General features: G+C 47.1%; 2 protein-coding genes across 3 annotated transcripts; one reads left to right on the top strand and one right to left on the bottom strand.

The window, feature by feature from the left end:
* The first annotated feature begins 3776 nt into the window (after positions 1 to 3776).
* Positions 3777 to 9295, top strand: TOR2A (torsin family 2 member A). The gene is made up of 5 exons (XM_023494266.2): positions 3777 to 4284; positions 6105 to 6370; positions 7383 to 7558; positions 8231 to 8358; positions 8666 to 9295. The coding sequence occupies exons 1-5, from the start codon at positions 4131 to 4133 to the stop codon at positions 8914 to 8916; spliced, it is 975 nt and encodes a 324-aa protein (XP_023350034.2). The 5' UTR covers positions 3777 to 4130; the 3' UTR covers positions 8917 to 9295.
* A 105-nt stretch (positions 9296 to 9400) lies between these two features.
* Positions 9401 to 25832, bottom strand: TTC16 (tetratricopeptide repeat domain 16). 2 transcript variants are annotated; one of them, XM_031954683.1, is made up of 14 exons: positions 25612 to 25832; positions 24197 to 24349; positions 23722 to 23812; positions 23153 to 23296; positions 22631 to 22731; positions 22376 to 22502; positions 20557 to 20771; positions 17551 to 17801; positions 15866 to 16007; positions 13062 to 13227; positions 12439 to 12575; positions 12047 to 12155; positions 10976 to 11300; positions 9401 to 10018 (listed from the first exon to the last, which is right to left on the bottom strand). In XM_031954683.1, exons 1-14 carry the CDS (start codon positions 25764 to 25766, stop codon positions 9942 to 9944), a joined length of 2193 nt encoding a protein of 730 aa, XP_031810543.1. In that variant the 5' UTR covers positions 25767 to 25832; the 3' UTR covers positions 9401 to 9941. The 2 variants fall into 2 exon arrangements, with proteins under 2 accessions (XP_031810543.1, XP_031810542.1); XM_031954682.1 differs by lacking the exon at positions 25612 to 25832 and adding an exon at positions 24562 to 24761.
* Positions 25833 to 25877: the final 45 nt, after the last annotated feature.

Raw genomic sequence — 25877 nt, 5'->3', positions numbered from 1 at the left:
CTTGGGGCCTGGGGAAAAGATGGGGGAAGGGAAGTTCTTTTCCTTGGACAGTGGTCAAACTCAAACAGCTTCCTCTCACCTGCAGCTTCTTGGGTAGTGGGGTCTGCCAGCACCAGAGAGGTTACTTGTGGTCACTGGTCCTCCAAATCCATTTGGTTGGGGTGCATTAAGTGCCTACTGGTTATTGATTTGGTCTTGAGTCCAATAATTCCTTGGGTCCCGAGCCAAGAAGGCCCTGGGAAAGGGTGGAACTGATTTTGATCTTCAGAGGAAGATGTTGTAATGCTTCTGTTTTACAAGTTGGGAGAAATCCATGGTACAGCAGAAAACACATTGGATTTGTGGTCAGAAGGCTTAGGTTCACGTCCTAGCTCAACCCAGCTTGCTACCTGCCCAGTGTGGGAAAGGTAGACTCTCTCTGGGCCTCATTTTTCTCATCTATACAATGAAGGGGTTTGATTACACCTCCCCTAAAGTTCTTTTCAGCTCTAAAATCTATGCTTCTGTGATCCTAAAATCACTGAAAGTTACCAGACAAAGATGGAGACAAGGAGCTTATTACTTGGACTCTAATACACTGGCCCCCTTCTACTTAAGGACTCTGTATAGAAGAATCTCCCCTCATAGGGAAGGGATGCTTTCTGATCTTTTCCTGTAATCTTGATTGTTCTTATTGATCCTATTATTCTTTCTAATAAATCTCCTGCCCCTCATTACTTTAAACCCATTTCTTCTTTTATTTTGTTATCTTTCCCCAATTACATGTAAAAACAATTTTAATATTACTTTAAATCCATTTCTGCAAAAGGAATGTTTATTTTATATAATTTAGCTATATGAAAAACTTCATATAGCTAAGTTTCATATTATAAATGTTAGATACAGAGATATAAAGATATAGAATGTTTGTATCTAGAATTTAGAGCTGAACAAAACCTTTCAGAGGAGACCATCTTTTATAATAGGAAATGATCTAATTCAATCTCAGTTTACTGATGGGGAAGTTGAGACCCAAAAGAAGGGACCCAATTTGTCCACAGTCACACAGGAATTAAGTAGTAGGATTCAAAACCAGGTTTTCTGCCCCTGAACTCAGTGCTTCTTTTTTTTTTTTTTTTTTTTTTTTTTTTTTTTAAGACACCATGGCTTGTTTTCTCTTTATTAGTTACTTCACACTTTCCAACTGAAATTTTATTCTGGTCAAGCAACAGCTTAGATCATTTTTCTGGTCCTCTCAGGGCAATATATGCTCTGCCTCATTATACTAAGTCCTGAGGACCTTGAGAAGGAAGAAGATGACTGACTGCTCAGGACTCAGTCACCAATGGGACTGAGAAACACCCATGGGACCTATTGGCAGGCCCATGACCTAAGCAAAGGACAAGGAAAAATGAAGAAAAAGAAGTGGACAGAAGGCATTTTGGAGATCACCTAAGTACAATCCACTCATCTTACAGATAAGGAAATTAATCAACAAACAAGAAACATGGAAGCATTAAATGTCAGGACTGTGGTAAGGGCTGGGAATTCAGACAAAAAAGTAATATGGTCTCTGATCTCAAGATGCTTACATTCTAATGGGAAGACAACATCAATTTATGTAGGTATATATGAGACAAAGCAAATATGAGGTAACTTGGATAGGAAGGTACTAGCAGAGACATAAAGTAAGGTTTTCAACAGAAGCTGCTTCAAAGGAAAGTAGGAATTCCAAGAAGTTCAGGTGAGAAGAGCATTTCAGGCATGGGGAATGGGCAGTGTCAAGCCACAGAGATGTGCTCCTCACACACAAGGCAACATTGCCTAAGTAGGTCAGCATGGCTGGAGTATGGAAGGTGGTAAAGAACGAAAGGACCATCTTGGGAAGAGCTTGGAATGCCCAAGAAAGGAGTTGACATTAGATTCTAAAGCTAATAGGGAGGTGCTGGAATTGAGTGAGTTGGGATTGTCAAAGGAGGGAACAGAAAAATCACTTTGGTGGATGTGTGAAAGATGAAGTGGAGTTGGAGAGAGACTGGGGACAAGGAAACCAAACAGGAAGATCTCACGATAGTCGACTACGCGGAAAGTGATAAGGGCCTGAAGAGTGCAGCAGGCTTGTGAGTAGGAAGAATGGTATACATGCAATAGATGTGGAGATAGAAACAAGATCAGATACTGGTAAGGGAGAGTGAGGAGTCAAAAATGACAGCAAATTTGTGAACCTCGATGGGAAGTGTTCTTGAAATAGGGGAATGTGAAAGAGCAATGGATTTGGGTAGAAAGATAATGGGCTCTGTTTTGGCTATCTTGAAGTTTCAACCCCACCAGACGTCTGCTTTGAAATGTCCGGCAGGTTATTAGTGGTGTGGCTTTGAAGCTTAGGAGAGAATGAGGCAGGATACATAGATTTAGTAATCCTTTACAAAGACATGATCTTTGTGGAACCTGATAAGGATAAATGAAAAAATGTATCAAAAAAAGGGAAAAGGGCCCAGAATAGAGCCTTGGGGAAGCTAAGTGACTGATACAGATGCAGAGTAGTAGAAAGAGGATTTGAATTCTGTATCCTTTCCCTCTGCTCCATTCTGTATCTACCAAGGTGATCAGTTAGACTCTGAATTTTAGAATTCTACATATGGCTAGAGAAGCAGGTGGGAAGGAGTTAGTAGACAGACTAAGGACAGCATCGAAGGCAGTCTGAAGAGTCCCTGGGGAAGCGGTTGAAACTGACCAGTCCCCAGAGGTTTGTGGTTGCTTCTAAATTGATATTTTTGACATTGTTCAATTTAAAGAATGCGAACCAGAGTCAGAGCATCTTAGCCGTGGAAGGAATCTCAGCAGCCTTCAAAACTATCCCATATTAGAAAGAAACTGTAACTCACCTCTTGGAAGAACTTTAACAGGCCCCTACCACCTCCCGAGGAGCCCATCGGACTCTGGGTCAGTTCTAATAACTAGGTCTTTCATGACGCCAAGTCTCGGCCACTTCCAGGGACTGCTTCTGACCCTGTTCGCCTCCTCCTGATGCCCGGGAGGGGTGGGGACGAGGTAAGGGAATAAGCACTTTTTTGGAGACCATCCCACTCTGACCGACTCATCCGCCTGCCCTCTCTTGGGAACCCCTCCAACCGCCCTGATAACCATGAAGTTCTCAGGAGGCATCTGGGTCACGTTCCCATGGAGGGCTGCAAGCGGCGGCACCTTTCTGAGTCCCTTAGGAGTTCCCCCTTTTTTCTTTGTCTTTTCACGCTTTTGGGGGTTTTGTAAAAGGCCGGAATTTGTTAAAATGGAACTGGGTGTTTCCACCAGGAATGCTTGGAAGTCCTGCTTCCATTAAACACGCATCCCTCCCTCCCGAAGGGCTCACGTCTGGTTTGCCAGGGAGGAGGCTTTCCCTTCCGTGACGCCTCGCTCCAAGCCCTCTGCTGCTGTAACGGGGAGCCGGCGCGCCCTGCGTGATCCTGGCGCGGCTCCGGGTCATCTGGGCCGCTTTCAAAATCAGCTACGCAAGGGGTAAACGGCTCGTTGGGCGCGCAGACCAGGGCTGGAAGGGCAACGATCACCCCCGCTTTGCAGCTGAGGAAACACGCGGGGTGAGATTGAGAGACCTGCTGGGAAACGCAGGAGCAGGATCGGGTCTCCCGGCCTCCAGGACGGCCCTTTGCCGGAGAGCCGTCTCACCGCCCCCCCCCCCCCCCCCCCCCGACCCCCCCCCCTCCCCCTCCGCGCGCTCCCCGGGCGTTCGGGCAGCCCGGGTAGTGAACTCCCCCTCCGCGCGCTCCCCGGGAGTTCGGGCAGATCGGGTAGTGAAACAGCGCTCCCTGGCGGCCCTTTCTCGGCTCTGCCTGCGGGCCGCGACGTCCCAGACGCTTAGAAGAACCCGTCCGGTTCTTCTTCCTCACGTGACCCTCAGACGATGCCTGATCCCCAGACTCGCCCTAGGACTCTCCCCCACAGGGGCACCCTGGTTTCTGTCCCACTCCTAGGGAAAAGGTTGCAGGGGGTGGGCCTGAGCTTGAACCCCGGCGAGCGAGCAGCCCCGCCCTCCCCGCGGTGCACGCTGGGGGTTGTAGTCCGCGATCAGAGCGACGGGGCGGGGAGGTTTGGATCGTTGGTGCTGTCCTGGCTCGAGCTGCTGCCGGTCCGGCATGGCTGCAGGAGCCGACCCGGCTTGGGGCCGGGTGTTCTGGTGCCTGGGACTGCTGAGGCTGGTGTCTGCCGCGGCCGCCGCTTGGGACCTAAGCTCCCTGAGCTGCGGTTTCCGCGCCTTGTGCGAGTGCGACTTCCGACCCGACCTCCGGGGTAAGCGCGGGGCGGAGCTGCGGGGCCGGGGGCCGGGGCTGCGGGCCCGGGAGGCTGGGGGCTTCAGGACCCGGGGCTGCTGAGACCGGGCTGCGGCCAGGCTCGCGGGGCTCGGGGGCTTGGAGCTGGGCCCCGGCTCAGGGAAAGAGCATCAGCCAGGGGCAAGAGTTGGTAGATTGGACCTGGGACCAGGGCCAGGGAAGCCGTAGGCTACACTTGGAGCGAGATTTGGAGTCCCCGGCGGCGGGCTCGAGTTCTGATTTCGGCTAAGGATGCCCCGGGCCATTAGGGCGAATCTCTTCCCCTCTCTGGGCCGCCGGGGCCATTGGAATAGATGCCCTGCGGGGTCCCTTCTCATTCTAAATGCCCAGGCTGGGGAAGGCCAGAGGCGGCTCCTCCCCCATAACCGGCAGTGAATGGTCCTTGTTGATTTTGCTTCCACCACATCTCTTGCATCCGTCCCCTTCCATTCACGCGGTCGCTCCGTCTTTAAGTCCGGCCTCCTTCACCTCTGGCCTAGGCTATCCCACGGGTTCCTAATTGGACTCCCAGCTTGTAAGCATCCTCTCCGTCCAGCTGCCAGAGGGATCTTTGTGAAGTACAAGGCGAGCCTGTTACTCCCCCATTCGGGAAGTTCCAGGAACTCCCTCTTGTGCTGGGAAAAGTGCGGACCCCAGGCTAGCACTTAAGGCCCACCTGGCTCCTGTTCACCTTTCCGGATTTATTGCGTGCTACTGGTTCCCTCATGTGCTTTAAATTACAAAGGGATGCATTTCCTCTCTCCAATCTATTATCCTGGGAGCCTAGAATCCCTCCCTTCTTTCATGGTTAAGCCGCTGTGCCATCTCATGTCTTTCCAAATTCCTGTAGTTGTTAGAACACTCTTCCTCCTCAGGTTAGTCTGTATATATTTATGTTTCAGCTGCCTTCCCTCCCCCCAACTGTAATGTCCTGACTAGCTTTCTGGAGGATCTCTGGATGGGTCTTGGTCTTTAGGGGGAGAAGTGATGAGGCAGGAGGGCCACCAGGAGGCTGGTCAAAGATGAAGTGTCAAGTGCTTTGCAAATTTTGAAGCACATCATAAATGTAATTCCTTCACATTTAGGGTTATTGGGAACTGGGATTGAGTCACAGAAATTAGGGGGATGAGAGGCCCCTTCTCTGGGTGTTGAGAAGGAGGAAGTTGATCTGTGAATTTCTGGCAGGAAGCTGAAGGAAGAGGATCTTTGTGTGTTTGAATGGCAGTACCATAAAGGTGGTAATAAACATGGAGTATAAGGCCTACGCCTTAAAGAGAAAATATGCCAGCCAACTGGTTAATTGATACAAGCTAGTATCTAATAACCTATGCAAGACTTTTCTTCAACATTGCTTATCATCTACTCAAATGTAGTTAATTTGTGCATTACATGAATGGGAGAGGATAGCTAATTGTTGGATGACAGAATCAAGATCTAAAAGGAATGTGGATTAATTAAAAATGTTTTATTTAAATCTTATGCTTGATTCCAAAAAGTAAGTTATAAAGTACAAATTGGGATATTTGACTTAGAATAGTTCATATGAAAAAGATTTGGGGGAAGAGATTTGGTGTTAATTGACCAAAGTCTGGGCAGGCTGAGGTGTATTATCCATGGGCTTTGTTTTTAGGTAGATGGAGGAGCCAGAGTGACCAGTGGGGTCCCAGTGGGGATGGAGGAACTAGGTCTTTAGATCCCCTTTCGGGGATTGAGACCCTTCCTCCCCTTAACCAGATTTTCCCATGGGGACCAAGTGTTCCCTTGCCAGCCTGCCTGGATCCTCTTCTTCCTCTTCTCCAGGCCTAGAGTGTGATTTAGCCCAGCACTTGGCTGGGCAGCATCTGGTAAGACAACTGGTAATGAAGGGGCTGAAGGCTTTTGTGGAGAATCCTGCACCAGCCAAACCCTTAGTGATGTCCTTCCACGGCTGGACTGGCACAGGCAAATCCTATGTCAGCTCCATGCTGGTCCAGTACCTGTTCCAAGATGGGATGGCCAGTCCCCACGTGCATCACTTTTCTCCTGTCATCCACTTTCCCCACGCAGACCAGATAGAGCGATATCAGGTAAGCCGGCTAGATGCTGGGGCCCAAAGCACAGAATGGGAAATCGGCTGGCCACAGACCAAGTTGGGAGTTTATTAAGAGCAGGTAGAAGCTGTGCCTCCCTCTCTGCCTCCAAATTGGCCTAATTTGAACCAGGGTGACATGCTGTATATTTGACTGGCATTTTTGAATACTATTAAACAGTCCCAGGGGCTTGGTGTTGAGTGCAACTGTAGCGTAATATATAATGGGGGAAAAAAAGACTCTGGAGTCAGAGGATTTCATTTGAATCCCAGGCCTGCTATTTACTCCCTTTGTGACTGGGGCAACTCATCTTTCCTGGACTACATCCTTATAGAGACTGGGATTGGACCTATGGACTCCCTTCTTGCCCTAAAGCTATGATCTCATGTGACCTATGAACTCCCTTCTTGCTCTAAAGCTGTGATCTCATCTGTGGCCTATTGCTTCAGAACACAGTGTCCATGAGTTCAAGGACAAAATCTGGGCTTTAGGTTTTGCTCCTAAGCACAACCTGCACTGCTACCCCTGGCCAGCTGTCTTGTTCACGTGGTCAAGTGGCTCTCTGAACAAGTCTCTGCACATCTACCTCAGTTTCACCATCTATAAAATGGAGAGAATTAGAGTCAAGTGAAAGAATGTACATGAAAAAGCTTTGAGAAGTAAAAATCACTATTAAATTGGTAAGAGGTTGTAGTATATTGGTAGAAAAGTGTGAGTCGATAGAAATGCACTACCAACTGTGGGAAATCATTGAAAAGGGCATGTCCAAGTGAAGGCAGCTCTTCCTTGGATGCAAGTTGGTTCCTGCTCTGGGGAGCTTCCATCCTTTGGGGTTGGGGCATGTTTGTCTCATATTGGATGGACTGAAGGGTCATTACTTTCTGGCTTTTTCTCACTCTCCTGCCCCCCCCCCCCCCCCCCCCCCCCCCCCCCCCCCCCAGTTTTTGACCTTTTTTTGTCCTGGATTCCCATGCTATGTTGCTTTGCCCCCTCATGTTTCCCTTAACAGAGTGACCTGAAGCAGTGGATCTTGGGGAACCTCACAGCTTGTGGTCGTTCCCTTTTCCTCTTTGATGAGGTAGACAAGATGCACCCAGGACTGTTAGGGGTACTCCGTCCTTTCCTGGGACCTTCCTGGGTGGTCTATGGTACCAACTACCGAAAAGCCATCTTCATCTTCCTCAGGTAGGGGGAAAGGACTTTCTTGGGCTGGGGCTGGAAGGGTTGAGTTCTGTTCTCCCAGGTATCAGTGCTGGTCATCCCACCAATCTGAACTAGCCAGAACCAATTACATGAGCCTTATAAAAAGGGAAGTCCTCAGGATCTTTGAATCCTGGTTATAGATAGTATCCTTTGAAGATCTCCAAGAACCCTACTGGCCTAATCTGTTTCATTCTCAGATACTAGGAAATGAGGGAGCAGGTTAAGAATTCCCTTTTATAGAAGGCAGCACCGACCACCTGGAGTCTGGTCCTAGGCCTGCTTTGAAATTGATGTGTGACTGGCCATTTCCTATGACCTCCTCACCCATAAATGGCAATCACAGTCCCCTCTCCTTGCCCTGTAAGGTGATTATGAGGATCCAGTGAGACTAGGGGTGAACATGTGCTTGGTCTACTCTAAAGGACTGAGACATCTGATGATTATTACATTTAAGGCTAAAGAGAAGCCTTAAGTGACAAGATGCTTCCTCTTAATTTTCAGTGTATCTGGGGCAGAGCTAGATTTCAGACCCACATATCCTGCCTCCTAGTCCTAGCTTGTGTCCATGCTCAGGTAGATGAGAGCCAGACCTCCCTCCTCCTACCTGTCTGATCTGTGACCACCTGCCTTCCTTGCTTTGGTTTTGGATTTCAGCAATGCTGGTGGAGAACAAATCAATCAGGTGGCACTGGATGCCTGGCGTGCCCGCAGAGACCGAGAGGAGCTCCAGCTTCGGGATCTAGAACCTGCCATCTCTAAGGCCATCACAGACAACCCCCATCGTGAGTCTTTTGCCCATCTATCTATTCACCCCAGTTCCCTGAGTTCCCATCCATAATGGGAGTCAGAGCTTGGAACTGGAAAAATTCCAGGCACTTGGGCCTCAGATCTTCCCTGTCCCCTCTCCCCTCTATTTCCTTGAAGGGTTGTAGGATGGACCACCCAGGCCTGAAAACCATTTCTCTCCATTAACTTTAAACTCAAAGCCTGGGATCCCCTTGTTCAGTCCCCACAGTTCAGTCCCTACCTCTGCCTGGCTTCTCAGCTGGTGCCCTGATCCAGCCTCTCTCCACTTCTCCCTCCCCCCAGATGGTTTCTGGCAGTCAGGAATTGTAGAAGACCAGCTCTTGGACTTGCTGGTCCCCTTCCTGCCCCTCCAGCGCCACCACGTCCGGCACTGTGTGACCAATGAACTAGCCCAGCTGGGCCTGGCCCAGCAGCAGGAAGAGGAGGTGGCCCAGGCTGTGGTGGACGGAACTGCCTTCTTCCCTGAAGAGGAACAGCTTTTTTCTTCCAATGGCTGCAAGACTGTTGCTTCTCGAATCACCCTCTTCCTATGAGTGAGCAGGGGCAACTCCTTTCCCACTGACCCACCCCCTGACCTACTCTTCGTATCATCAGGGGAGTCTGCCCAGGAGTTTTGGTCTAGACTTGCTGCTGGCAGAATGACCTTTGCCCTAGGGCTTCTGGAAAGTGTAAACAGGGCTGGCCTGGTAGCCCAAGGAGCAGAGGACTAAGGGAGGTGGACAGTTCTGAGTTCTGCCACATGGAGTACTTTCCCCACTGTTAGTGGCAGAGGTGGGTGAAGATTTGGATTCTGGTCTCCATTGCCTTTCTGCCCTCCCCCACCCTGGGCCCAAAGCTCCTAGCCAAAACACAACTTCATCTGAGCCAAGTCCAATTCCCTTTTCCCCAACCTAATTCTGAGCCTTATTTAAATTGATGCTGTGACAGTGACTCAGGGATCACATCTGTCAGTCATCTTCCCCAGCCCTGACTAGAGGCTTTGCAGTATTCCCAGTATCCCCCTTTTTGAGGCTCACCTTTTCCTCTCCAGTCTCCTGAAGAGATCAACTTCCCCCACCTACACTCAAACCCCTTTCCACCTTTTCCCCTTCCAGTCTTCCTAGCTTCTCATCCCAGCAAGCACAAAGATTCTAGGGCTGCCTCAGTCCAGCAAACTGCTCTTTAACAGGGCCTGCTTTAAATGATTTTAATTACAAAATTACAAAATGAAAATTTAAAAAATTACAAAATTACAAAAAATTAAGAGGGGAAGATACAAAATAAATTTATTTAAGGGACCAAAGAAAGCCATGTGTAGGCATTTTTGTTCTAAAGAAACCTTGGCTCTATTGAGAAAGGAGGTTAAGGGCCAAGGACTGATGGGGTATGGAGATGGGCTGGAAACCCAGGGCAGGTGGAGGCCGGCTCAGGGCAAAAGGAGCAGAGGGATGGATTTCATTCAGTGTCAAGAGGTCTATCTCATAGATAGACCCTTTCCTTCCAAACTGCAAAGGTGGATATGGATGGAGCCTCCCGTTAGGGTTGGGGAAGAGAAAAGCCAGGGCTGTCACCTACTAGTTCAGGAAAAACCCACTGTGGTTTTGCTTTCACTTTGGTCTGGGTCATCAATCTTGGCCTCCAAGGAAGATGTCTGCCCTAGGAAGACATTAAAGTACATTCAAGTGAAAGAGGCCTGCATCTTCTTGGTGGTCCACTAAGTCCCTGAGAGGGAGAGGATTCTGTTTGGTGCTAAGGCTCATTCAAACCTGATTTTCCCTGCTTGACTGAAAAGATGACTTCCAGGAATTCCCACCATAAGTTGAGGAGGAGGGCTCGGAGGAAGACCCAGGAGAGTCCCTGCTGCCAGCTCAAAATCTGGATAGTGCCCCAGGCCAGCCTCCCACAGAGCGCTCTCTGGCTTTGGAGTCAGGAGGCTTGCTGGGTTCTAATTCTCCTTCTGAAACTTGACCAGCCCTTCACTACTCTGAGGATGTTTCCACCAAGGTCAGGCAAAGGACGTTGGTAACACTTACCTTAGAGGGATGTAGATTGAGTTGGAAGAGCTCTTGGACACCATTTAGTCCTATGGTCACATTTTCTAGATGAGGAAATGGGGGCCCAGGGAGCCTGGTTCCCCTGGACCTGGGATTATCTTCCTTCTCTGGACCTAAATTTCTTAATCTGTAGAATGGGGTAAGAACCTCTTCCTGGCCTCCCACAAAATGATTGTGAGGACAAATGAGGCAGCACGTGTCAAAAAGCCTCACCACCTGCAGTGCGCCATGCATAGAGCCAATCAGGTTCTACTAATCTCCATTTCTTGCCCCACTATGGTCTGGGAGTGTCCCTGGGGACTCGAGATTGTGCCAAGAGTCCACTGACCACATGCTTTGGTGGGTCAAGTACAAGCCTGGTTACAGGCAGAAAGGCCCGTGGTGATGGAAGGGCTCCATCCACCTTTCAGAGCTATCCATGCACATAAGTGCAGTTGTTACAAATAGGGAAACAGGTCTGGAAAGAGCTAGTGACTCATCTGGAATTTGTAAAGGCTGCAGGGGCAGCCAGAGCACATTGTCCCCCTCCTAGTGAGGAAGACTTCAGTTCAGGGCTTACCTAGAGAAGCTTGGTCCATTGGGGAGCTTCCAGATTCCTCCTCTTGACTCACTTCTTGACTCATTTTTTGGCTCACTTCTTGACTCACTTTTTGGTTCACTTTTTGACTCACTTCTTGGCTCCCTTCTTGACGCACTTCTTGGCTCACTTCTTGGCTCACTTCTTGGCTCCCTTCTTGACGTACTTCTTGGCGCACTTCTTGGCTCACTTCTTGGCTCCCTTCTTGGCTCCCTTCTTGATGCACTTCTTGGCGCACTTCTTGGCTCACTTGACTCACTTGTTGACTCACTGCTTGCTTTAGGCTGTCCTCCATCAAATTTTCATCCTTAAGAAACCACAGAGTCTTAGCTGGAAGACCAGCTAGTCCCACAACCCTCTTCCCCAAGGCAGGGAGGAATCCAGCCTCTGCCACACAGCAGGCCCTCATTCCCCACTGTTAGCATCTGTGGTTTGAAAGTTCTTCCTTAGCTTCTCATACTCCCATGTGACAACCCTCAGATATTTGAAGGTCTCCCCACTACATCCCCAGCCAAGTCCTCTCTTTTTCCATCAATCCCAGATGGTGGATTTTTGTCTGTTTTTAGGCCTTCCCTATTCTGGTCACCCTCCTCTCAATGTGTCTTGTCAAGATCTCCAGTTCTGCAACCGTGTGTGCTTAATGTCTCCCCAAGCAGGTGGAGTTTAAACTAACGGCATAAAATTGTGACTTGACAATCCACTGTGACTTATAGATGCAGTGATTTTGAAAATGCCCTATATATTAGCTGGTAGTTGAGCTGTTAGAAATGTAACTAGACCAGTCCTTGGATGACAGGCAGACAGGCTGCTGCTGGGCCTCTACTGAAATCTTTCCAGCTTGGCAGATCCTGCTAGAGTCAGCCTCAGAGAGCCCATTGTCACTTCCACACCATGACTAGGTAAGAGAGTGGGATGTTAGTGGAGTGTTATCAACACCCTTACCAACCCAATCCTAGATGAATGATGGAGCTGGGAAACAAAGGTCATCCTCTCTTCCAAGGCCTGAAATCTGTAAGGTGTGAGGTCCCAGAGAGCAAAATCTTCCACCTCTACCTGAGTCTTTGCTATGGAAGTCCTAGAAACATCCTCCTGGAGCTCTGCTTCTTCAGTGTTAGGACACGGCCCCGTAGCTTCCTCCTTGGAAGGACTCTGGATCAGGAGTCTGAAGGAAGGAAAAGGTGACATTCACAGAATTTACTGGCCACCTCTTGCCCACTCAAGATTAGCCTGGGCATGTATTTGGACCAGATTTTACCTAGATAAACATGGACGATGTTGGGATTGCCCTGCTATTCAGTTTATAGATGTCCCCAAAATGTCTAATTGTGAGCTCAAGACCCCATTTTCTCCCCCAGGAAACCTAATTCCTGCCCTCCTCCACTTTTACACCATCTCCTTCCGCTCTAGCCTTGCCCTTTGGGTAACTCCCCAGGATTGAAGCTAACCCCAGGACATCCTGGGCCCTCTGGAACTGGTTCTGCATCGCCCGTTCCAGGACAGTTTTGGCCATCACCATCGTCTTGCTGTTCAGCACGGACTCTGTAGACTGCCCAGGGAAGAGGTTTGCCATCATAGGAACCAGCTATGAGGAAGAGGGGAAGGGTGAACTGAGAGATTCAGATTTGGGTTCTCCCAAGTTTGGCCTAAGGAAATCAGACTCTTCCTGCACAATTTGTGAACTTGAAAGAACAATCCTTTTTCATCAAGTGTTACTAGAACAGTTATAGCTAACATTTAAAATCTATAGGAAATGCACATTGTTCTAGCAGCTAATCTCCACCTTTGTTCTCCTCCACTAATCACAATTGCTATGAAGGAATAAAATGTTTTCCCCCTTCAAACTTTCATAAAACATTTTCCTACATCTTTTCCTTTCCTGATCACTCATACTCATTTACATTTACTATGGTCATGTGTAAGCACCTTAAGGATAGGATTTATATAATTTTTTTAAAAACCTTTGTATTCCCAGTACCAACTACAGTGCCTTGCACAGATTAAGTGCTTTAAGTGGTTGAATGCCACTGAATTAGGCCAGGTTGGAGGCAGGCAGGTGTGTACAGCCCACCTGAGGATGTTTGGGGTTGAGGAGCAGCATGGTGACAACATCCTGGCGAGCCCCAAAGATATCCTGCAGCATCAGACGGCTCCTTGCTCGGAGGAGGTATAAGTTTGCCCTCTCTGGGTTGTACTCAATGGCTGAAGTGAAGTGTTTTTCGGCCTTGTCATATTGTCTAGAAATAGTGGGAAGAATCAATCTTTGTGAGAGCCAGTAGAGGCATGTTTGAATGCAAGCATAAACACTAACCCTCGTCTGTGTGCTTCAGGCTTGAGAGAGGTCTAATGTAAGAAATTGTTAGGCCTAGCAGGAGGCTCCTCAGTGCCCCGGTCCTAGAATCATCATCAGTAGCAAAGAAATTAATTTCATCCTCTATTTTGTTAATATTTTCTTTCCTCTGAGAAATGCTTTAGCCAAATCCCAGAAATTGTGGTTTTAATATTATTCCTTCTCACATTATAAATCATTTCTATGATTTGATCTTTTTTTCCTTAAGACAGAAGGGATGATAGTGGCCAACAGTCCACTCCTCTCTTATTTTTTAATAGCTTCTTATTTTTCAAAATATATGCAGAGATAGTTTTCGACATTCACCCTTGCAAAACCTTGTGTTCTTTTTTTCTCTCTCCCTCCTCTTTTCCCCCCTCTCCTAGACAGCAATTCAATATTAAGTTAAATGTGCAATTCCTCTAAACATTTATCATGCTGCACAAGAAAAATTTGATTTGTTCTTTTACACACTTATTAGGACGTCATTCCCAAGTCTCCTTTAGGTCTAAATCTTTTTGATCTCTATGTTGAATGCTATTTTTTTTTTTATCATACTATAATCTGTAAAGAATATGTTTAATATTTTTTCTTAATTTATAAATTCTCTCTGCCTTAGCACATGGTCTACTTTTGTAAGAGTACCATGTAATACTGCGAATTCTTTAATGTTCCCATTAAGTTAACACCTTAAACATTAGTTTTTGTAAGGGTCAATGTTGAAAAATTACCTATGCATATGTTTTGTCAATAAAAAGCTATAATAATTTAAAAAAAAAAGGAAAAAAAAGTTAACACCTTAATTTTAGCTCCAATTTCCCCAAGTTTGTTCAGTTCTATATTTTTCCCCTTTTGTTTATCTTTCTGTTAGGTCTGTGCACAGCTCTGAGAGAGAAACATTAAAATGGCAGCATAGACAATGAAATTAAAGACAATAGCTACAGAATGAGACATTTTCAGATTTGATCAATGTGTTGATCAATATGCTGATCTTTGACTGTCTTATCTGTTATAAGACTATTGAGACTACTGGTCAGGGAAGAGACATGTGGGACTGAAGAAATAAAGTAAAAAAAAACTATGGGGGGGAGAGAGAAAAGGGGCAGCTAGATAGTCCAGTGGATAGAGCACCAGGCCTGAAGTCAAGAGGACCTGATTTCAAATCAGGATTCAGACACTTACTTAACACTTTTAGCTGTGTGATCCTGGGCAAGTCACTTAACTCCAATTGCCTCAGCAAAAAAAAAAAAAAAAGTGGGGGGGGAGAGAAGAAAATGTATGGGAGTGACAGATGGGAGATGGGATTCTATTCAAGGCTCTGTCCATAATTCTGAGCAAATCTCTCCCCTTCTTTAAACCCATTTCCTTTCTGAAATAAATGGATTGAATGGGATAATCTCTAGGATTGCTTTCAACTCAATGGTCCCCAAGTTTTTTTATAGCACCTTTTGCCTCAGGAGCTCAGAAGCCTTTCTCAAATATTCTCTCAACCTTACATTTGACTGTAGTGGGAAGAGAAAGAGTTAATGAGCACTACTCCAGTTTGTGATTTTTTGTTTTATTCCCCCTATTAATTCAATTCAAATCAAATATTAAAATTCTGCCTACTGATATTGCAAAGCATTATTCTAGCACATGCATCGTGCTAGACATTGAAGGTATAAAGACAGGAATGACATTCTCTGCTCTTGAGAAACTTGGAATCCAATGATAGTAGTGGGTAAGGATGGGGGTAGGAAAAACATACATACATAAACTGTAATATAAGGGAGTTAATGAAATGTCAAGAGAAATCAAGATAAAGTACTAAGAGAAATTTTAGGGTAGTTTCAATGAAGATTTCATGAAGACACCTTGAAGAAAAGGAGAAGGGAACAGATGGAAATTTGGAAGGGGGAAAAAGGGGAAGAAGCTGTCATCCTGCAGAGGAACAAATAGATGATAAACTCCTTGAGGGCAAGGATTATCTCACTTTTCATCTTTTTCTCTCAACTTCCAGCATGTATACTTTGCTTAATTAGATGACCACAGATTTATTAGAGTTGAAAGGGACCTTAGAAGTCTTCAAGTCCAGCCCTCTTTTTATAGATGAGGAACAGGCTTAAGCAGAGATTATAAATGACTTGTCCATATTCACCCATAAATTCTAACTCATAAATTCATCCCATAAATTCATTCACTCATAAATATGAGGCAGGATTTGAACCCAAGGCCTCCTGACTTCAAGTCCTGCACACTATCCCGAATTAATTTAACTAGAAAGCTGAAGTTCAGGCTTCCCATGCAGGTGCTGAGCACCTTTGCCAGAGTGGGTATAGGATGAGAAAGGGACACAAAAGGGACACAGCAAGCTCTTGGGCTGTCATGCCTTAAGCAGTTACTGGAAGCCACTAAAAGTTGGCAGGTGACTTGGCCCCCTGCAAAGGCTGCCCAAGTATTTGCCTGGCTAGCTCAGTACCAGGCTGAATCATTCTGGAGAGAGGGCTTGTGAAGATCCTTTGGACAATGGCTCTTCCTTGAGCATCATCACAGATGCTGTCACACACCTCAGTTGCTGCTTGCGAAGCCCCAGCTTCTCCTGAACCATTCCCATGCGGTACCGAGCACCCTGGTCCCCAGGACACAGTGCCAGTGCCTCCAGGTAATCAGCTTCAGCAAAGGTCAGTTCTCCAAGCTTGAAGAAACAATCTAGGAGGGAAGGCAGAGAGGAGGAAGGGAAACACTTGTTCTCTTCATCTGACCCACGTTCCACATCTTTCTCCTTCACATACCTGTCAGGTCATCTCAGCCCTTCAGCATAATCCACTCACCTCCCAATTGGGATTCTGCTTCTCTCTTCCTAGTGCCTCATTTGCCCACCCCTCCATCCACTTGAACTTGGCCCACAGGAATCAATCGTGAGGGACTTTGTCAACCCTCTTTTACCCCCTCCCCCCCACCCCGATTCCATCAAGCTGTGGGGTCTTGGGCAGGTCAGCTAGGGAAGAAGTTAAATGTAGGCTGAGAGCTTGTGATATCTGAGCCTAATTCCACTGGACTAAATGTGGTATGAGTCCCAAACAACATAAATAAGAAAATGACCTTTGATCCCATGATAGCATTTGATAATTGCACCAACTTTTATGTTTTTATGTTTCAAAAGGAATACATGTTCTGAAAATTAAGACATATTAGAAATATTGCCATTTATATCGGCAAAGATAGATGAATGTCCCACAATTGCTTCCATATCCACTTATTGTTTCCTCCATTAGTGAAACTGGAGGCTGACTTTTTTTGATCATCTGTTGTTTTGTACTGTGGTGTCTCTTCCTTCTATTAAGGCAAATAATGAAAAGTTGTACGTATTAAAGGCAATTGACAAAGAGCTGGCCTTGGGAGGCAGAGAGATCCTGGCTGAGTGACCTCTCAATTTTAATTTAGTTTTATAAAATTATAAATTAGAGAGCAAATATCAATCCTTATTATTAGAGAGAATTTTCTCCTTGAGAAGGCTCTGGGTGTGGGCACCCTCTTCCCCTCTAAATACCTATCCCCAAAGATGGATGTTTTTGATAAGGAAAGGCAAATTACTTGCACTCTTGGGATCTGTGATTTCATTATCCAGGCCATTTCCATGGATGCAAATTGCAACACCTCTGCATCTTTTAGGGGGCCCACCCAGGGCTGGTTTCCAGGTGACAGGCACAGTCTGTTCACTACAACGGGGAGCCCCACAGTGATGAGGGGGACACTAGCAGGTAAAGCCCCCAGTAATGTGCCACTTAGTGCTATAATTCTGAAGGGGGAGAATTAGGAGGTTCCTTGGAGAGGGCTTGCTAGATGAAGTAGACTGTGAGCTGGACCCTGTAGGACTTAAAGAAGCAGAAGAGAGAAGGAAGGGCATTCTAGGAGAGGAGGAAGTCAGGAACCAAGGCAGAAGTAAGAGTGAACTCCTCCCAGGGATGAGAGATGAGGGGATGGGCCTGGCTAGGAAGGACAAGGACAAGAATTGGGGGAAGACAGCTAGCTCCTGGAGGCCAAGGAGCTGGGCCTTTACAAAGGCGAGAGCTGCCCGTTCAGTCAGCAACACACAAGAGGCTTGGATTTGGGTCTAGCAGAACTGCATCTGGAGCCCCTTCTGTTTATCTGGTCACTCAGGGACTCAGATATGCCTGAGATTTGCAACAAGGGAGTCCCTTCAAATTCTACATCTTCAAGCCTGCTTCCCCCCCAAGGGTCCTCAGCTCACCCCCTCTGTTGATATAGATCCCCTTCTCTTTTTTTTCGCCCCGTAGGGCCTTGTTGAGGAGCAACACGCCTTCTTCATAGGCGCACTTGGTATAGCAGAAGACTGCAAAGTCGTTGTACGTGAGCAGCAGCTGGCGCTGGGCCTGCCTAGCAACCTCGGTATCCTCATCACTCTCTGGGCTTAACTCCAGGGCCTTGACAAAGTCTTCAATGGCTGCATCAAAGTCCTTGAGCCTCCGAAATAGAGTGCCCCTGGCGGGAAAGGAGGCAAGGGGCCGATTCACCTCCTGTCGGGCAGCAGGCCTCTCTGCACTCCCCCCTCCCGCAGGCCCTCAGACTCGCGCTCATCTTTCCATCCAAAGGCACCACGTCCGGCCTGGCCCAGAGTCACGTCCCTCCTGTCGCCTTCTCCCCCTCTATCCCATCTTATTCTCTCTGTGGATGGAATGTGTCCTCCACCCTGCTGTGAGCTCTAGGACCTGGGATGGAGGTGCACTATCAGATTTCATCTTGGTAGGCCCAAGAGCAGAATGTTTGTTTGTCTCTGAGCCCAACCTGCTCATTTTATACAGGAGTAAAGGGGCCATCAATGATGTGATCTTTGGCCCCGGGTCACACAGGACATCAGTGGCAAAGGCACAGACTTTGTAAACTCCTGAGGGGCCAGGGGCTCTACCATGACTCCCTGAGTTGTGTTCCTCTCCTTCCCTCCAGCCCCAGCCAGGGGATCATCAGACAATATATCCCAGAGACTCCTCCCTGGCACAAATGCGCTGGGGTCTTTGGGAGCTCTGCTCCCCCTTCCTCCCCATTTGATAGCTGCTCCTATGACACAAAATCTCCTCTTAGGTCTGCACTTGGGCTCACTGTGGCCCAGTGGGCAGTCAGGCTGACTCCTGCCTCGATACAGACTAGCTGGGTGGTCCTGAACAAGCCACTTGGTCATGTTCAGCCCCATTTCCTCATCTGTAAAAAGTGGATAAGGATGGGATTTTTTGTCAGACTGTGTAAACCTGGCACCCTTGTCAGCCAATCCACAAGCAGTCATTTAGCCAGTTTCTACTATATTCCTGGTTGGGCACTGGGAATACAAGACTAAAACACTCAGTGCCCTCAAGATGTTTATATTCTGGGATGACCAGCTCTGAATGACTTTGCTATTCTCAGTAATACAATGATCCAAACTACTCTGAAGGACTTAGGATGAAAAATCCTGTCCATACCCACAGAAATCACTGTGTCTGAATACAGATTGAAGCATTCTCTCTTTTTTAAACTTTATTTTTCTTGAGGGTTTTTTAAATTAGGGTGGGAGATCTATGTTTTCTTTTACAACATAATTCTTAAGGAAATATTTTATCTAACTTCACATGTGGTTTCTTAATGAGGGTTTATGTGGAGATAAGGGAGAGAATCTGGAACTCAAAAGTTTTAAAAGAAATGTAAAAATATTATTTTAAATGTAACTGGGGGAAAATATTAAATAAATTTAAATTAGAAAAAAATGTTTATATTTTATGGAGGTAGGGGTGAAGGAGGTAGTAGTGGGTTGTGTGTGTATGTGTGTGCGTGTGTGTGTCATCTATCTAAAACTAGGGGAAAAATAACACATTCAAATATACGTAAATGCAAGTGTATATATGGTATTAGGAAAGACTTCATATAAAGCACTAGATAAATGCCAGCAATTGTTATTGGCAGTGGGATGACACAATGGAGTGGGGACCTGGAGTCAGCGACCCTTGAATTCAAATTCTACCTTAGATCCTTACTAGCCATATATATAGTCTCTAGACAATTCACTTGAGCATTGTCTGCCTCAATTGATTAATTTTAAAATGGGAATAATATTCATCTCATGGGATTATTATGAAGATAAAGTGAAAAAATACTTGTACAGGGCTTTACATAAGTTAAAGCGCTATACCCAAGAGCCAGCTACCTATCAATCATTCTTTCAATCATTATTTGTTGTTGGAATCTTTACAAACTGTTAAGCCATTAGAGTTGATAGAGACAATAATTATCTAATTTAGCATGGTTCAATATGATTGATTTGATCTTAGAAGGAGATATTTTGGGCCAGAACTTGAAACAAGGTACTAAGTACAACTGAAAAGAAATGATGCTTGTGTTCACACCTTTAGAGAGCTCATAGAAGCAAGAAATATTTAAGTACTCATTGGAGTTCACATGTTTGGGAGATTTCAGGGTTTAGAAAGAGATATCTGAATTCACACCTCCCTTAATCCCTGCCTCCAGAAAGCAGAGTCAGCCTTTTACACTCAGCATAAATACAGCTCCAGTGAGCCACTCCAGGGAGTTACTTGGGAACATTCCCAGGGGTCAGAGAGGAGCACTCTGGGAGGAAGCCTATAAGCCCTCTCTCCAAGGCAAGAGAGATTGCATTGCATCTTCCATCTTGGTGCTGGCTGGAGTCTGAAGGACAAACCTTTGGATTTGGAGACATTCAGAGGGATCTCTTGGAACCAAGCAGAGATAGGCCTCAACTAACCGGGCTATTTTGGAAGGAGAAAATAAATGTTTGCATTTTTACCAGCTGGTTGCATTTTGGCGTAATTATTGATTGTAACTGAAACTAAAGCTGCCTCCAGAAAACCTCCCGAGAAACCTTCTCTCCCAGAGAGAACTATTATTATTTTAAAGAAGAAAAAACACCAACAATTTGTCATTCAGTTGTTTTCAATCATACCTGACTCTTCATAACCATTTCTTGGTGGGGAAGATTTTCTTGGCAAAGACACTCAAGTGACTTGCTATTTTCTTTTCCAGCTCATTTTACAGAGGAGAAAATTGAAATAAACATGATTAAGTGATTTGCCCAGTCACACAGCTAGGAAGTGCCTCTGACCAGATTTGAACTCATCTTCCTGACTCTTGGCCCAGCATACTATCCATTGTACCACCTAGCTACCCCCTTTATTATTTATTATAAATTATCATTTATTATTAATTTGTACTACTATCATCACTACTGTAATTATACCTGAATAAGTAGTAGGCAGGGTCCATCGGGTTGTTCTCAATGGCACAGTTGATTCGGATCAAAGAATCCTCCAAGTTCCCCTTCAAGGCAGCAATCATTGCTTCTTCCTGGACCTTCCTGGCCTGAACCAACAATTTTTCCAGCAATGTGTTGGCCTCGGGGTGCTCAGGCTGCATGCTGAGAGCTCGATGCAGATCCTGGTAACACTGATTCGGCTGGCAGCAGGGGTGGGGAGTGGAGCAAAAATTACTCTCCTGAATGGTCAGGGATGCTTTCTCTATACCCCAGTTTTGTATCCTGTACTCTGACCCAAGTGCCAGCTGGGCTGAGCTATAGGCATGGCTTTATGCTTGACGTGTGTGTGTGTGTGTGTGTGTGTGTATGTATAGAATATTGATATAGCTCTTTGTTATAAAGTATTGTTGTCGTTTTTCAGCTGTGTCCAACTTTGTGACCTCATTTGGAGTTTTCTGGTAAAGATACTAAAGTGTTTGCCATTTCTTTCTCCATCTCATTTTACAAATGAGGAAATGGAGGCAAACAACCCTCTAAGATAAGTGCTTTTATAATTCCCAATGTACAGATTAGGTAATTTGGGTAGAAAGAGACTGACTCAAGCTGGCACAAGTAGTATCTGAGGGGGTTCTGGAGCTTCTGATCTGTCTAGCACTTTAGTCAGTCACCGCACCACCTTGTGTTGCTGCCTCAGAATGAGGCAAATCAGAATCACAATGAGCTGATTCATCAGAATGTTGGGGAAGGACGGCACCTCGGAGACCACCTAGTAGCAGCATCTTGATTTTATAAAGAAGGAAATGGGGAACAGCAGCTTGCCCAAAAGTCATGCTGAGTTCAGGGTGGAGGCAGGATTACATTCAGGATTCCTGATCCCTGGTCCAGCAAATCTTCTGCATCTTAGACCATAGCCCAATCCACTTAATTTAGAAATAACTCACTAGAGGCAGTGGAAAGATCACTGAACTTGTCAGAAATCTGGAGGATCAAGGATGAATCCAATTGTATGATTCAGCAAGTCAACACATTTCTATCTTAGTTTCCTCCCCTATAAAGTGAGGATCATTGTTGTTTAAAGTGATTTGTAAACCTCGAAAGGGTAAGCTATAACCTTGGAGTCATTCCTGACTCACTTTTCCTTCACATTTCAAATTCATTCAGTTGCCAAATCTTGTCACTTTTATCACCAAAATACCTTTCAAATCTGTCCCTTTCCATTTGCTTAAAGGGCTTCCCACTCTAATTCAGACCTCACCATTTTTTAGACCTACTCTGGATCTACTGCAACAACTTCCTAATCAGACTCTAAGTTTCAGTTTCTTCCCTTTTTCATCTCTTATTAGACTGTGAGATCCAATTTTGCTTTTTTGCCTTTCTTTTTATCCACAGTGCTTAGCACATAGTACATTCTTGATAACTGCTTACTGATTTGAATTCCTCTACATAGTTGCTAAATTTTTATTTACAAAGCAGAGGTCTGAGTATATGTCATTCCCCTTCTTAAAAGCCTTCAATGACTCCCTACTGCCTTTAGGACAAACTACAACTCATCGTGGCATTCAAAGCTTAATCTCACTTGATACTACTTTTCAAGATGACTGCATTCTAAACTGGCTGGGGTAGGGGCTGAGAGTAAAGCTGTGGTCCTGGGGATTGATTTCCTTGATTTTTCCAGAAAGATTTGGGAGTAGCAGAGTCCCTGAACTCTCTGTCCACTCTGATCTTAGAGGACTGAGGGCCATTCTCATCCAATCCGAATCCAATTCATCCTACCTATGGAGGAGAGGGTTGGTTTAGATTCTACCTTTAGGAAGTAGTTATAGAGTCGAGCTCGGAAGATGAAGGCATCAGGATTGGGATTCTGCTTCAACTCTTTTGTGATCATCTGCAAGCATTCCTGATGTTGTTTCATGGCCAAAAGGCAAGCAATGCTAGAAAATAAGGTGAAGGGAGGCTTCCACGGTGAAGGGAGGCTTCCACAGTGAGGGAGGCTTCGAAGTTTCCCAGCCCTATTCCCTGCCTCCCTCCTCCCTTAAGGCCTGAAGAACCCCAGGGTCACCTGCGGAAGCGGTAGGAGGAGTTATGAGGCTGCAGCTCCGAAGCCTGGGTGAACAGGTCTAAGGCTTTCATGTATGAATGATGTTCAAAGAGACACTGGCCCTGGTGAAGAGACAGGCAACCACATGTGCTTTGTTCTCCTCCCAGACTGTTAAGACAGCTGAATATATACTGAGAAATGTGTGATGGAAAAGGAGAGATGAAGAAGCAAGGAGACACAGACAGAGACCGAAAGGAACAAAAACTCAAGATGGGGAGAGACGAGGAGGTGACCAGGAAGAGTCAGAGAGAGAAAAATGAGAAGAGATTGAGAAACGGAGAAAAAGAAACATATTGGTACAGAAGAAAGAGAGACTAGGAGAGAATGAGTGGTGGAACAGGGTGATAAGCACAGGACAGAGTGAGACAGAAACAGACAGATGATTAGAGAGACAAGCCAGGAAGCCTGAAGTCCCCAGCACACCTGCCTCTCAGGAAGGAGACAGAAAAGGTGGTTCCCTAGCAGGACTGGGCAACCCTGTACCTGCAGATACAGGACAAAGCACAATCGATCCATAAACTCCTGTTGGTGTGGGGCTAACAAGGTAGCCTTTCGAAGATTCTGGGCAGCTGAAGCGAAGTCACATAGCTGGAGAAAGGCCTCAGCCCGAAACACATAGGATTCCACCTGTGAGGGAGGAGGGAAGACACCCAGGGAAAGCTGATTTTTACTTAGTTCAGTACTTAGTTTAATCTAGTACAGCCCACATTGCAGAATTTGCACCAGGCTCATTGAATCCCAGATAAAGGAAGAACCTCTGAGATCCTCTGGTCTAACAAGGTCTAGAGGATTTATTAGGAGATGAAACAAAGTCCAATACGGGAAAGTGACTTTCAAGTTAAGAGGATGGGTGACCAGTGTCGAAGGTAGCAAGGAATCCATGGGCCCAAAAGGAGTAGCACCAAGAAAGGGATTGGCAGAAAATTTTCTTATCCTTTGGATGCTGGGGAGGCCCATGGTCAGCCCCAATCCTTAGCTGGAAGGGGAGGACAAAAGGGGATTTTGTGGGGGAGGAAAGAGTTTTTGCCCTCTCCATTTTCTCCCATTCTCACCAGGTGGGGATTAAGGTTGATCGATTTGGAGAAAGAGATTACAGCCTTTTCCCATTCCCCTTTGGCTATGGCATCCTGCCCATGTTGAAAGCTGTGGACAGATAATTAGGCAGACAGGTAGGTTGGGGGTAAGAGAAAGATTAAAATGCAAAAGGCAAAGTGGACAGCGTTCCTCAATCTAACACAACGGGCATTCAGGGAAGGAAGAGCTGCACTCTGAAGGGCAAATGGCTTCTTGGAGGAAATCACAACATCATGGAACTTGGGATGAGAAGAGTCTTCTGGCAGGTAAGATATCCCCATTAACAGATAAAGAAACAGGTACAGAAAAGTGTCTAAAGTCACACAGCAAAAGGTAAATTTTGGACTGGAACCTCCTGACTGCCAGAGATCCCAGGGTTTTCAAGAGAACTGGAGCCCCAGGAGACATGAGCCGGGCAAGGAGGAAATGGGGGTAGCCCAGGTCCACACTTACTGCTCTTTGACTTTATTTGGCAAGAGTAGGCCCTTGACTGACACTTTCGGCCGATCAAGTCCCCGGAAAACTTTGCTCGTTCCAAAAATCCTTGTCAGGGTTGGATCCTCTACACCTTCCTCATATAACTTCTCCAGGGCCATAATGTTGTACCTGAGAACCAGAGAATCTGAGAGTTTGAGACCATCCGAACTCTAGCTTGGCGTTCAAGGCCTTGCGTCATCATCCACCTTCAGGCGCCCGCCTTTCCACACTGAGAATCACAGACTGTTAGCGCTGGAACAGAGCGGACGGCTAGTCACCTCGGCGGTGACCGAGGCAGAGGGGCGAGGGAGCTTCCAAAGGGATCGTAAAGGGAAACAAACCTGAATTCGGGTTCCTGACTCTCAGACCCGGACACCTTGCTTGGTCCCCGCACTGTCCTCCCCGCTGCTCACTTCCCAGGCAATTCTCGCCGGTCTGAGCTCTCAGCCTGCGGACAGCTAACTAACTACCCGTCCCCCCAAAAGCTTCACTCCCGAGTTCCAAGCCCGCCTCCCCAACGTCGGGCAGTTAGTTACTAAGCGCCCGACACAGAAGGCCACGCCCCGCTGGCCACGCCCCCGCTGGCCACGCCCCCGCTGGCCACGCCCCCGCTGGCCCCGCACGTCTAGACGTAATAGCGTCTACTGCGGCTTGCGAGGTTATCCGGGGAAACGCTTTAGAAACGCTTTTTGGAGCTTACTTTTTTCCTATCTCACCGCACTCTTTATAACATTCGGGATTTAGTCTTCCTCTGTGGTGCGCAAGCACATGCACCCCCCCCTTCCCTTCGCCATCCATTATATGGTCACGAAATATTAAAGAGTCACGAAAGCCCATTCCAGTCGGGGTTGCCCATGAGGCCTTGTACCACTTAACCTCTTAAAGCGCCGACTAAGCACAAGCTTCCGTTGGGCGCCGTCGGTACTGGGTCAAAAAAGAAAACCTGGTACCCGCCCCCGAGGAGCGTATAATCCTACAGGGGAGGTTCCTCAGCAAACACACGCCTCGGCTGGCAGAGTTCAGAGGCGCCGCGGGGAGGGACCAGGAAGGAGCCAAAGGGCGAGGCTGGGAAGAGGGTCCCGGATTTTGTGCCTATGTGACCACTTAAAGAAAGAAAAGCCTGCGGTCTCAGCCTTAAACTGTGAAATGGGATAATGGAAGCGTTTCCCCGGGCCCGCCCCCAGCTTGCTGCTGAGGTGGAGGGGGCCTTTAGGAAAAGGCTCCCGCCCGGGGGACGGGCAGACGCCAGAGCTGGGGAAGGATCTCCCACGAGGGAGGAGGGGATGCCCGAGGGCGCGCGCTGCCCGGGCCCCGCCGCGAGAGGACCAGGGCACGTGGGCTGGCCGCGCACCCTGGAGCATCCCGGGGCAGAGTTCGAGTCGGCTCTTCACCTTTGACTGGTAATTTGCTTCTTGAGCCTCTTGGGGTGGCCCTTACGCTGGCCCCAGGCCAGCTGGCTCTTGGAGGCGACATCGGGCAGTAGGGACGGCCACACAAACGGTTTCGGACCGTCCACCGCTCCAGCCTCCCCCAAATCCTCGCTCATGAGCAGGGTAGCCTCCGCGCGCCCGGCCCGCCTAGGACAGCGCGCAGGCGCCGCCCTCGCCTCCTCCGCACTGTTCCGGGAGGGGGGGCGGACGGGCGAGGTCGTCCGGGG

The sequence above is a fragment of the Sarcophilus harrisii genome, chromosome 2, assembly GCF_902635505.1.
Source record: "Sarcophilus harrisii chromosome 2, mSarHar1.11, whole genome shotgun sequence".
Taxonomy (NCBI): domain Eukaryota; kingdom Metazoa; phylum Chordata; class Mammalia; order Dasyuromorphia; family Dasyuridae; genus Sarcophilus; species Sarcophilus harrisii.
This window is presented reverse-complemented; position numbering and strand designations above follow the sequence as displayed.

What these genes read in the sequence shown, in the direction of transcription:
- TTC16 (XM_031954683.1), bottom strand. Translation starts at nt 25,766, where the DNA reads ATGAGCGAGGATTTGGGGGAGGCTGGAGCGGTGGACGGTCCGAAACCG. An exon ending in GATCTATATCAACAGAGGGG is followed by an intron (nt 16,008 to 17,550) that starts GTGAGCTGAGGA and finishes CTTCCCTCCTAG; the next exon opens with ATTGTTTCTTCAAGCTTGGA. An exon ending in TCAACCCCAAACATCCTCAG is followed by an intron (nt 12,576 to 13,061) that starts GTGGGCTGTACA and finishes TCTTCCTCATAG; the next exon opens with CTGGTTCCTATGATGGCAAA.
- TOR2A (XM_023494266.2), top strand. Translation starts at nt 4,131, where the DNA reads ATGGCTGCAGGAGCCGACCCGGCTTGGGGCCGGGTGTTCTGGTGCCTG. An exon ending in CTTCCGACCCGACCTCCGGG is followed by an intron (nt 4,285 to 6,104) that starts GTAAGCGCGGGG and finishes CCTCTTCTCCAG; the next exon opens with GCCTAGAGTGTGATTTAGCC. An exon ending in ACCAGATAGAGCGATATCAG is followed by an intron (nt 6,371 to 7,382) that starts GTAAGCCGGCTA and finishes TTCCCTTAACAG; the next exon opens with AGTGACCTGAAGCAGTGGAT.